Source organism: Python bivittatus, unplaced genomic scaffold (genome assembly GCF_059951505.1).
Source record: "Python bivittatus isolate LINGU-HERP-01145 unplaced genomic scaffold, Pbiv_v1 ctg000480_np1212, whole genome shotgun sequence".
In the NCBI taxonomy this organism is placed as follows: domain Eukaryota; kingdom Metazoa; phylum Chordata; class Lepidosauria; order Squamata; family Pythonidae; genus Python; species Python bivittatus.
Window position 1 is genome coordinate 9,008,221 of NW_028277075.1, and position 12,335 is coordinate 9,020,555.

The window sequence follows — 12,335 nt, forward strand, 5'->3', positions numbered from 1 at the left end:
ATAAAGCAGCCCTGGTGGAGCGGGAAGGAGCATGGTGGAGAGGGGATAGACTGTATGTTCCTGCCGGAGCCAGAAAAGAAGTGCTGGAAAGGAGCCATGACAATAAAACAGCTGGGCATTTTGGTTTCATAAAAACCCTCCACTTCCTCCGGAGGCAATTTTGGTAGCCAACCATCCAGAAAGATGTGGCAGACTATGTGAACACATGCCCCATGTGTGCGATGGCAAAAGGGCAAGGGGGGAAGCCCAGAGGGTTGCTGCAGTCCGTGGCGAACCCGACCAGACCGTGGAAAGAGATTGCAATGGATTTCATCGTCAATCTCCCAGAGAGCAGAAAGAGAACAGTGATTTGGACAGTTACAGACTTATTCGCCAAACAGATGCATTTTATAGCTTGCAAGGCAATCCCCTTAGCGTCTGAATTAGCAACCCTGTTCATCCAACACATTTATCGGCTCCATGGATGTCCCGAGACAGTGATCAGCAATCATGGAATACAGTTCACTTCAAAATTCTGGAGGGCGTTCCTAAAACTGATTGGGACTAAACAGGGTCTGAGTTCGAGTTTTCATCCACAGACAGATGGGGTGAGTGAACGACGGAATGCTGAACTGGAGTAATATTTGCAGCGTTTTGTAAACTATCAACAGGACAATTGGGTCGATCTATTGCCTTGTGCAGAGGTTGCTTATAATAATGCTGTACATGATAGTATGGGATTTTCACCTTTTTAAATTGCTACAGGGCAAGACTTTGTGCCGATCCCTGAACTGCCCCATGAAAAGACGGGAGTTACCTCAGTAGATGAATGGGTTAAGCAAATGAGAAACTTGTGGCCAATCACAGAAAAAGCTCTAGAGAAAGCGAAAGAAAGTTACAAAAAATATGCAGACAAAAAGAGGGTGCCAGAAGAGAAATGGAAAGTGGGAGATAAGGTCTGGTTATCAACATAGAATTTGAAATCATCACAGCCATCAAAGAAACTGGGTCATAAATACCTGGGACCATTTGAAATTGAGATAGTAATTAACCCAGTGCCAGTTCATCTTAAATTACCAAAGAACCTGAGCAAGATTAACCCTGTGTTTCACAGTGATTTACTGAAGCCATATAAAGAATCTCCTAAATGGCATCCAACCCCACCAATACCAAAACCCTTAATGATTGAAGGCGAACAACACTTTGAGATAAAAGACATTCTGGATGTCAGGAGATTTTTTTGGGGGGGGGGGACATACAATTTTTAGTGCAATGGAAACATTTTCCAAAATCATTTTCTGAATGGGTAGCTAAGAACCATATGAAGGCACCAGAATTAATTAAGGAATTCTATGAAAAATATCTAGATAAGTCTAAATGAATGTACAGCGTAAATGTCAATTTATTGCCAGTAGATGTGTAACCTGTCTTAATTGTATCCTATTGTTTCAGGTCTCCCAAGATAATCGTGGAAGATCTATTTTCTTTGGAGGGGCGGCATGTCAGAACCTTCAGCAATCAAAATATTGATGTAATAGTTGCTTGCTTTGTTTCTGCCATTCACTAGGAGGGGGAAGGGGAGAAGTGAAAGTAGAAGGAACTGGCATGCTATCAAAGGCCAGGAAGATGGACTGTTATCGGAGGTTAGGAATGTGCAAGGTCACACCTCTGTGAGAACCACAACTGGCGCCTGGAAAGAGGGGGGCAAGAAGTAGGGGTAAAAATAAAGTGGGAAAAGCACGGGCTTTAGTTTCAGCAATGCTTTGATTAGAGTTGCATGGACGTTCCAATAAATGAAATCTTTTTTGAACCTAACTTGTTTGCATGAGATTTTACTTCACTGGGATTTGAACATCGCAGACCTGACAATAATATGCATTACATCAGGCATCTGGGGAAAATTTTATTTGTAGTACATAAATGACCAACACCATGCCTGCCAAAACATGAAGAAAGATGAGAAGAAATCTCTTCTACCACCCTATTAATCTACCACAACAAGAGTCTAATTAATTTGTCCCTAACAGTTTCCATATAATAGCAGCAACAAAATACTTTAGGATGGCAATTACCTCTAATGTCAAAAAGATGAGGAAAACAACCATCAACAAAAATATCAACATCTTCCACGCTCCCCTTTTTCTATCATGGGTGAGAGTTGCACAGGAATTACTATGCAATTAATTACAGTACATGTTATGATTGAAACTACATTTTCCATCTAAAGATATACTAGTCCAGGTGGAAGGGTACATCTGTCAATAGATGTGGGAGAGGAGAAACATTAGTGCAGGAGTGGTCAAAATTATGCATTATTCTTTAATTAGTTGCACATATGTTCCACAATTTACAAGCAATAAATAGTATATTTATATATTTATGGAACTGTTATTAATGGCACACATGGTCCAGAATTATTCTACTTAAGTTAAAAAGAGAAAAAATTACTTTGGCTTGAATTAACCAATAATTATCTTGAAATATTTCAATAATCTCTTGAAATATTTCCCCACTATTCTACTTGTTCCTGCTGCAATCAGAGTTTCTATTTAGTGCATACAGCAACATTCCAGCTACACTAATCATGGTCTGGCTACTGCACTGCACTCCCGCACTACTTTCTTTTGGAGTTGTCTATGGCTTGGATTTATTTAATGTCCTGCAAATCATCATGTCTGCTAGTGAAGCCAAGTCAAATACTGCTACCTGGATTGTCCCAATCCTTGAAGACTTCAGCATATATTGTAAGAAAACTTTTTTTGCAATGCAATGTTGCACCTCAGGGGTGAACTTTGTGTTGTCTTATGCAGAAGTATGAAATGCAGGGTGATATAGTGGTTAGCATGTTGAACCAGAACTTGAGAGCCAGATTCAAATCTCCATTTGGCCATGAGATTGAGCCATTGACTGTACCTCAGCCTAATCTACTTCCTATGATTATTTTGAAGATAAAATATAGGAACTATGAATGCTACCTTGAACTTGTGCAAAAATTGAGATTTATATATTATTATATTATATATTACTTTACATTACATTACATTACATTATATTATATTATATTCTTCCTCCTAGCATTTGTCTTGCTTGACTGCAGGGTCTGCTTGTTTTGTCCTGTGCCCACAAGTTTGTATTCACAAAGCCATCAATGCATGACACGTCAAGAGGGTTGTTCTTCAGCCAGCTTGTCATAGAGGTTGGTGCTGTTTAGGACTGAGAATAACTGGCCCAAGATCACCCAGCTGGCTTCTGGGTCTTAGGAGTACTGGAAACCTGGGTCTTCCTGCTCCTAGTCCACAATGGTTCTGATATGATATGATATGATATGATATATGATATATGATTTATCATTAGAATATCAGTGACATATAGTACAGAGATTATAGTCATTCTGAACTTCATCATGTATCTTGCATGTGATGAAGAAACTGAAACTACTACTTGAAGTTGGAGAAATTTTAAGGACTGGGTGCAAAGAACATAATTTGTTGTCAGCAGGGATTCTAAGCAGAACCTATACTGGAGCCTCTTTCATTTCATTGTCATGGCAGCACAATTGCTACTCAACAGAGATGCATTCATGGATCTTGCACAGGATTCTATGTACTTACAAGTACGTAAGTACTGTATATGATCAAGGGCCATTCAGAAAGGAATAGGGCAATTATGAGAGAAAAGGTAAAGTTAGAAACTAAGAGAAACACATCCTATAAACCACCAAATTAACACTGTAATTGTAAAAGAACTGGAAAGTCACTGGGTTGGTGGTGTTTTTTAAGTTGGATAACAATATATGCCCTGCCTGTTGTGCAGAACTCAGATTTAAAAGTATTGTGTGATTGTTCATCTGATAAAAAAAAACCAGCCTCTTTCTACAAAATCTGTTCATTCATGCCTGTCAAAGGTCATAGCAAATGTTGCTAAACAGTTTCAGCATCTCTCAAACCATCTAACAGATAAAAGTTATAATACTACTAGTTAGAAAAACATAACTTGGTAGCATACAGGAACCACAGTCAGCGAAACAAATAAAAATGATATAAACAATATAAGCAAAAAGGAATACTGAGGGGAAAATGGTGTCAGTAGGCCATTGTCTCATGAGTAAGCCAGATACCCCAATATTGATATAAAATGTACTATATGTACATGTATCTTAGTTTACACAATCCTATTCTGTAACATTATTATTATGAGTTACTTTTTATTGTCACTTATATACCGAGTATAATTTTCACATCAATCTCCAGTTTAAGTACAGGGACGGAGCCAGAAATTTTTAACTTTATACTCATCATTTTCCAGAATCCAAAATCCATACACAGTACATCTTTCTTCAAGGATACGAAATGTCTTTCCCCCTTCCAGGTGGAGAAAATGGTGGACAAACACATCTCTGGGGAGTGGGGATGACACTGAGGCAGAGACCAACGGCCAGGCAGCTGGAAAAGGAGAAGCCAAGAGATTGCCCACCTGTCTTTGGAAGGCAGCTCCTTGTGAGGAAACCTGCAGGATCCAGAGGGAACCTGCAGGCAACTTGCAAGTAGAGCACCAGAAGCCAGGGAAGAAATATCAATCTCACAGCCTCATGCAAAACCTGGGTTCTAGTGCACATTGGATTATACAGTGGGGCAAAAAAGTATTTAGTCAGCCACCAATTGTGCAAGTTCTCCCACTTAAAAAGATGAGAGAGGCCTGTAATTTTCATCATAGGTATACCTCAACTATGAGAGACAAAATGAGAAAAAAAATCCAGAAAATCACATTGTCTGATTTTTAAAGAATTTATTTGCAAATCATGGTGGAAAATAAGTATTTGGTCACTTACAAACAAGCAAGATGTCTGGCTCTCACAGACCTGTAACTACTTCTTTAAGAGGATCCTCTGTCCTCCACTCGTTACCTGTAGTAATGGCACCTGTTTGACCTTGTTATCAGTATAAAAGACACCTGTCCACAACCTCAAACAGTCACACTCCAAACTCTACTATGGCCAAGACCAAAGAGCTGTTGAAGGACACCAGAAACAAAATTGTAGACCTGCCCCAGGCTGGGAAGACTGAATCTGCAATAGGCAAGCAGCTTGGGGTGAAGAAATCAACTGTGGGAGCAATAATTAGAAAATGGAAGACATACAAGACCACTGATAATCTCCCTCCATCTGGGGCTCCACGCAAGATCTCACCCCATGGGGTCAAAATGATCACAAAAATGGTGAACAAAAATCCCAGAACCACACGGGGGGACCTAGTGAATGACCTGCAGAGAGCTGGGACCAAAGTAACAAAGGCTACCATCAGTAACACACTACGCTGCCAGGGACTCAAATCCTGCAGTGCCAGATGTGTCCCCCTGCTTAAGCCAGTACATGTCTGGGCCTGTCTGAAGTTTGCTAGAGAGCATTTGGATGATCCAGAAGAGGATTGGGAGAATGTCATATGGTCAGATGAAACCAAAGTAGAACGTTTTGGTCTAAACTCAACTCGTTGTGTTTGGAGGAGAGAGAATGCTGAGTTGCATCTAAAGAACACCATACCTTCTGTGAAGCATGGGGGTGGAAACATCATGCTTTGGGGCTGTTTTTCTGCAAAGGGACCAGGACGACTGATCCATGTAAAGGAAAGAATGAATGGGGCCATGTATCGTGAGATTTTGAGTGAACACCTCCTTCCATCAGCAAGGGCATTGAAGATGAAACGTGGCTGGGTCTTTCAGCATGACAATGATCCCAAACACACCGCCCGGGCAACGAAGGAGTGGCTTCGTAAGAAGCATTTCAAGGTCCTGGAGTGGCCTAGCCAGTCTCCAGATCTCAACCCCATGGAAAGCCTTTGGAGGGAGTTGAAAGTCTGTGTTGCCCAGCGACAGCCCCAAAACATCACTGCTCTAGAGGAGATCTGCATGGAGGAATGGGCCAGAATACCAGCAACAGGGTGTGAAAACCTTGTGAAGACTGACAGAAAACGTCTGACCTCTGTCACTGCCAACAAAGGATATATAACAAAGTATTGAGATGAACTTTTGATATTGACCAAATACTTATTTTCCACCATGATTTCCACCATGTCTTCCATTTTCTAATTATTGCTCCCACAGTTGATTTCTTCACCCCAAGCTGCTTGCCTATTGCAGATTCAGTCTTCCCAGCCTGGTGCAGGTCTACAATTTTGTTTCTGGTGTCCTTCAACAGCTCTTTGGTCTTGGCCATAGTAGAGTTTGGAGTGTGACTGTTTGAGGTTGTGGACAGGTGTCTTTTATACTGATAACAAGGTCAAACAGGTGCCATTACTACAGGTAACGAGTGGAGGACAGAGGATCCTCTTAAAGAAGTAGTTACAGGTCTGTGAGAGCCAGACAACTTGCTTGTTTGTAAGTGACCAAATACTTATTTTCCACCATGATTTGCAAATAAATTCTTTAAAAATCAGACAATGTGATTTTCTGGATTTTTTCCCCATTTTGTCTCTCATAGTTGAGGTATACCTATGATGAAAATTACAGGCCTCTCTCATCTTTTTAAGTGGGAGAACTTGCACAATTGGTGGCTGACTAAATACTTTTTTGCCCCACTGTAAATATAGGTAGTTCCTGGGTTAAGAATGCCTGAGTTATGGACAACCAATAGTTAAAAACAGAGCCTACTGTAGCAAAATTTGAGTTAAATACACAATGATTTGAGTTAAATACACAATACTACTTATATAGTATTATACAATAATACTATTCCGACTTACATACAAATTTAACTTAAGGACAGACTTTGGGAATGGAACTCGTTCTTAAAATGGGAACTACTTATACTTTAAAAGTTACAGAGATCTTCTGAGCAGCAGAGCAACTAAACCACCTGGTGAGTTTCCCTTCTACCCAGGGCAAGTTTAAAGTAAAAACTAAAGAAATAACTATAAGGATTTAAAAGCAACTAAAAGCAAAGGTCATCAAGAGTTTGAACTAATAAAGTTTAAAACCGATTAAGGGAACAGTTGAATTGGGAATGTTGTTTATTTTAATGTACTTTTGAACTAATTAAATAATACCTCCATAGGAATGCGGACTGTTTCCTAAGAGAGACGATTGGTTGATTTTGTTAAACAAAGATACAAAGAATTTTAAAAATTAATATTCAGATGAAACCAGAATTTTTCCATAGGTTCTATTTTCCATAAATTATCTTGGGACTTATGGATAGTCAATTAGAAAAGACTTATGGAAGATTGGTTTTATATATGGTAACTGCAGCAAGGCTACTATATGCACAAAGATGGAAAAATACTGAAATACCCACAAAGGAAGAGCGGAGTATGAAGATGGTAGAATTTGCGGAAACGGCAAAATTGACCTGTCTGATCAGGAATAAAACAATAAGTACTTTTATAAGACTGGAAACCCTTTATGGACTTTTTGCTGAAAATCGAAAAAAATGAATTGGTGATTTTTGGATTTGCTGATTGAAAGGGGTTGAATATAGGAGGGACGGAATTATGTAACGTAATCTTAAAGAGGGAAGAGAGACAATACATTTGTTTGTAACTGCTGTAAAAAAGATCGGAAGTCGCTTCTTTAAGTATCTTTTTCTTTTTTATACCTCTACCTGTATTGTTTCCTGCACTTTTTCTTTTATTTTTCTTCTTTTTCTTAACATTTCTTCATATATTTCTTCATGTTTATCTTTTATTCTTGTAAAAAACTTTAATAAAAATTATTTTTAAAAAAAGGATACAAAATGTCTTAGGTTTGTAGGCCTCATGCTTAGAGGGGAAACAATACATTACTTTTAAAGCTAAGCGCTTCCTATTTTGCCTAACCACCTTGTCATTTAAAAAACATATACTTCTGAAAGGTCTGCTGTAGCAACCATTTGTAATCAGGCTCTAAGATACTCCAATATGATTTTCTAGATTTATAGACACACACTGTACATGAACCACCAGACAACTCAGTTATCTGCTGCTACGGATAACACTGTTGCAAAACTCCATTTCATTTTTCACTGTTTCCAGTCAAAATCAGCTGCTGCTGTCATTCGTAAAGACAGACCATTATATCATACAGTTTAACTAAAGCCCCAGATTAACTCCAGCGTTTCACTCTTTGAACATTGATTCACATAATCCAGTTGACTAGCCATCTGAAAAACTTTCCATATCATTTCTCTACCAGTATAATAAGCACTGACTACCTCCTCTGGGAATAAATCTCTTGTGCACCATTTACAGACTTACATTTTGAACATTTATAACAACATATGTAACAACAAAACATAGACCTGCATGTTTCATCAGCTGCAGACAATCAATAGGCTATGGACAGTGAGCTGGCCTTATTTTTCCTACTTCAGGTATCACAAATAGCACATATTTATTTACTATTTCTAGGCTACCTGTCATCAGAAGGCCTTCAAAGCAGCTATCAACCCAACAGTTATGTTAATCATCCTTAAGATCTTTTCATAATTTGAAGAGCCAACCCCAAGCCAATACCAATTTCAGATATCCCCTTGACACTGACAGAGTAGGATAAAATGAAGATGTTGAATTGGCAGGTAAGCTAATTGTGTGTTAGCCTCAAGCACATTCCTTTATCAGATGCACCTTAGGGAAATTTTGATAAGGTCACTGATTTATCAGAGAAAGCCTCCAGGATTTATAAATCTCACCCTCAATCTTTGTAAAGATCCTTTACTTGATCCAGTATATATTTCCATAACAGGTATAATGCTACTCTCTTTGTATTAAGCAAGTTATAAAAATAATTCCTTTTTTCCCTCTTCATATCAGACCACTTATATATCAGATGGACTCATCAGCAGTGCCCTAAACCTCCATCAGCAGTTCCCTAGGATCACTGAGATTTGTGCATGCTTCTTAAACAATACATTTCACTTAAGCATAATCACTATTTTAAAAAATATAAAGCTTTTCCTTTTATGTCCATATTTCAAAATATATGTATGTATTTATATATTAGATTTATAACCCAGCTTTTGCACAGGAGCTTGAAGTGACATATATGGCGTACCCTCTTCCTATTTGTCCCCACAAGAGCAGCTCTGTGAGGTAGGTTGGCTGAGAGAGAACAATTGACCCAAAGTCACCTGGTGAACTTCCATGGTTGAGGGTAGAAAAGAAGCTTGGTCTCCCCACTCCTTGCAGTCTCCTAAAATCATAATAAAGAAAAAAGAAACAGATGCTGTTCTTGTTTTACGGATAGACAGCTGCATTTAATGTTTTGCTGGTAACATAATCTTGATCACTACTGGATTAGATCAGCCAAGTTAAATACTTAATAATTCTGAGACAAGCTATATTAAGGCCTACAAAAGAGGAAAAAACTCTTGAAAAAAATAGAAAAGTGGTAGTATATTTCCTAGTATTTTATTTTCATGGGATATAAAACAGTTTTTAAAATGTTTTTATGTTTTCCACTCTTTACTCCTCCATTTTTTCTAAAACATTATATAATAAGTAGACAATATTATATAATTTACAGTATCAGGTCATTACAATATCTATATACACTAGACAAACTATATAGTAGACCTACACAAATCATTCCATGAGAATGATCCACTCATTCTCTGGATTCACTCCTCAAAACTACTGCTTCTTAAAACCCCAGTGTGGCTGCTTTGAGGCTTTCTGGAGATCATCAGACTCTCCCACCAGGATAGCCAGCACTGTTGTGGCTGTTTTGCAAAACAGATCCAAAGAGGTGCTTCACTTGCTAAATGATCTGCAAGGCACACTACATAGCACAACTCTAAACTGCAAAGAAAAGGCATATTAACATATATTTTCACAGGAGAAGGAAGGACGCTTCCATACTATAGCATTTCCACATATCAATATCTCACACCGCAGCCTGACACTGACCTCCAGTCATCTTTATTTCAGCCAACCTCGATCCTGCGTTTCAATATCCATTTATTAGCTTTATATATCACTATAATTTACAACATAGTGATTAACATCATAAAATCTTAAAGTATATTTTTTAAAAAAACATAAAACTTATACAAACATAACAACAGTCAACCACTAATAATCAAACATGGTGCCAAATTCCCTCATCCACCGAAAGGTCTTATGGAAAAATTCACAGTTAACTGATTTCTAGAAAGTTGTCAGGGTAAGCACCGACCTGGCCTCAGGGAAAAGATTATTCCATAAAATAGGAGTCATTATGAAAAAACATCATTTCTGGGTGCCAACCTAACTCATCTTTCAGCAAATATGGAGGTATAAGTAACTTTTCCTAGGAAGAATATACCTTGATTCCTTGTAGAAAAGACAATTCTGGGGATACCAAGAAGTCAAGCCATACAGGATTTCATAAGCTATAATCAGTATTTTGAATTTCATCCAGAAACCTACTGGAAGCCAATGAGGAATGTGTAGCACAGGTGTTATTTAACTACAACATAAATAAACAAAACATTGCATTTTGTACCAACTGGGGTTTCTAAGTGGTCATCAAAGGTTGCCCATATACAACACTACAGTTGTCTACTGTATTGTATTTTTCTTATTTTGATAAACTGCTTAGGAAACACATACAGTATTGGTAAGTAGCCATATAAATGGAACATTATTAATAAATTAAATTTAATTAATTAAAGCACATGAACATTTATCCTTTCATTTGTTGCCTTGTGTATTAAGAGAACAGGGGAAGGTCTGAAGCACTAACACTTGCAGAAGTATTTTCTCCCCATAGTCTCAATCCTGCAAGCAGAAAACATATCTGGATGTGCTAACAAACAGAACTCCAACTCATATATTTTGGTTACTTTGGACTTTTTTTTTTCCAAATAAGCTGTTTTAAGTATATGGAACCAAAAATTGGCATGCAAATCTTTACAAATAAATAAATGTAACTATACTTTTAATATCTAAATAAATAAATAAAGCTTCAGCCATTTTCAAGAATTCCAAGACATTAAACACTAAAGCACGGTTTTTCAACCTTGGCAACTTTAAGAGTGTAGACTTCAACTCCCAGAATTCCCAATCCAGCCTGCTTGGAAAGTTGAAGTCCACACATCTAAAAGTTGCCAAGGTTGAAAAACACTGCGTGACTGAAGACATCCATTTTGATTAAGAATGTTTATATTACAGTGTGGCAGTATTCAGGTTTTCTGGAAATAAAATTGATTTGTACCATAGAATTAGTTTAACAAAAGTTATAATTAAAAATTAAATATGGATTTAACAAAATAGTAACTCCTACACAATGTCTAGGGTATTGCATTTTTCTTGTTTTGGTAAACTGTTGCAGGGAACACATATTGGTAAGTAGCCATATATATGAAACATTATTAATAAATAAAATAAATGTAAACATTGTGTGAACATTAATTTCTTTCTTTGTTGCTTTGTCTATTGAAAAAGCAGGGGAAGGTCTGAAACCATCTTTTGAAGTTACTCTTACAAATATTACTTTACAGTAGGAAATGGTGACTGCAAATGTTTCCTACTCCCATTTTAGGAAGTGTCCCAAAAAACCCAAATTCTAAAATAAGCTTTATAGCTTCCTTCAGATGTGACACTTGCTCCCAGCATATCCCAGCTTTTTTTAAAAAAAGAAATGTCACTTCTTTTAGACAATGAGTTCCTATAGATGTGACAATTTTCCTCCTGTCTTTCTCACTCTTGCCTCTTGTTCTCGGCTTCTTCCATGGTTTTTCCCATCCTCTTCAAAACAGTTTATTCAGGTTCCTCCTCCTTCTTACACCACTTCCCTCCCATCTCTGCAGCAACTACACATATGCACACAGACACACAAGCCCCAACTACCTTCCATTTTGTTGCCTAGGTAACCTGTTTCCTCCCTAACACCACTTTCTAATATATCTGCCTAACCTTTGAGGGTTAGCAGGCAAGTCTGACATTTTCAGAGAACATTGTAGGCACTCAAGGAAAAACAGCACCACAAAGGGAGAGGCATTCCCATTCAAAAAACGGCTGTTACAGTGGGCAATGCCAACACAAATGCCAGTTACCAGAAGGCAAATTTAAGAAGGCACATGAGATTACTTTCTCCAGTCCCTCGTCTTTAGTGATATTGACTAGTAGCCCGCAATCTCTCTCTTATCCCACTCTTTTTTTTTTTCTGTGTAGGTTAGCATATATATAAACGAGGCACTGGGCTGCATCCACCAGTAGTTTCATTTTTTAAAGAATGCATGTGGGGCTTAACTAAAAAATGGGATCTAAAGGCATTTTTGGAATTGCAGATAATTCTGGAAGTTCATGCTTCATTCTTATGTACTCAGATTTTTTTAATATTTTGTTTTACATTTTAAAAAACTCCTTTGAAATTTTTAAATTAAAACTATATTTAAATTTAAATAATAT

General features: G+C 37.7%; 1 protein-coding gene across 6 annotated transcripts in view; it reads right to left on the minus strand.

The window, feature by feature from the left end:
- ADCK1 (aarF domain containing kinase 1) overlaps positions 1 to 12,335 on the minus strand; it is a 112,933-nt gene that overhangs the window by 78,281 nt on the left and 22,317 nt on the right. The window contains exon 3 of one of the 6 annotated variants that reach the window (XM_088145272.1): positions 9,074 to 9,135. The exons of the other annotated variants lie outside the window; for them this stretch is intronic. Within the exon in view, the coding sequence (XP_088001398.1) occupies positions 9,074 to 9,088 (15 nt within the window). The 5' untranslated portion in view covers positions 9,089 to 9,135. The remainder of the gene's footprint in view (positions 1 to 9,073; positions 9,136 to 12,335) is intronic. 6 annotated transcript variants of the gene reach the window in all.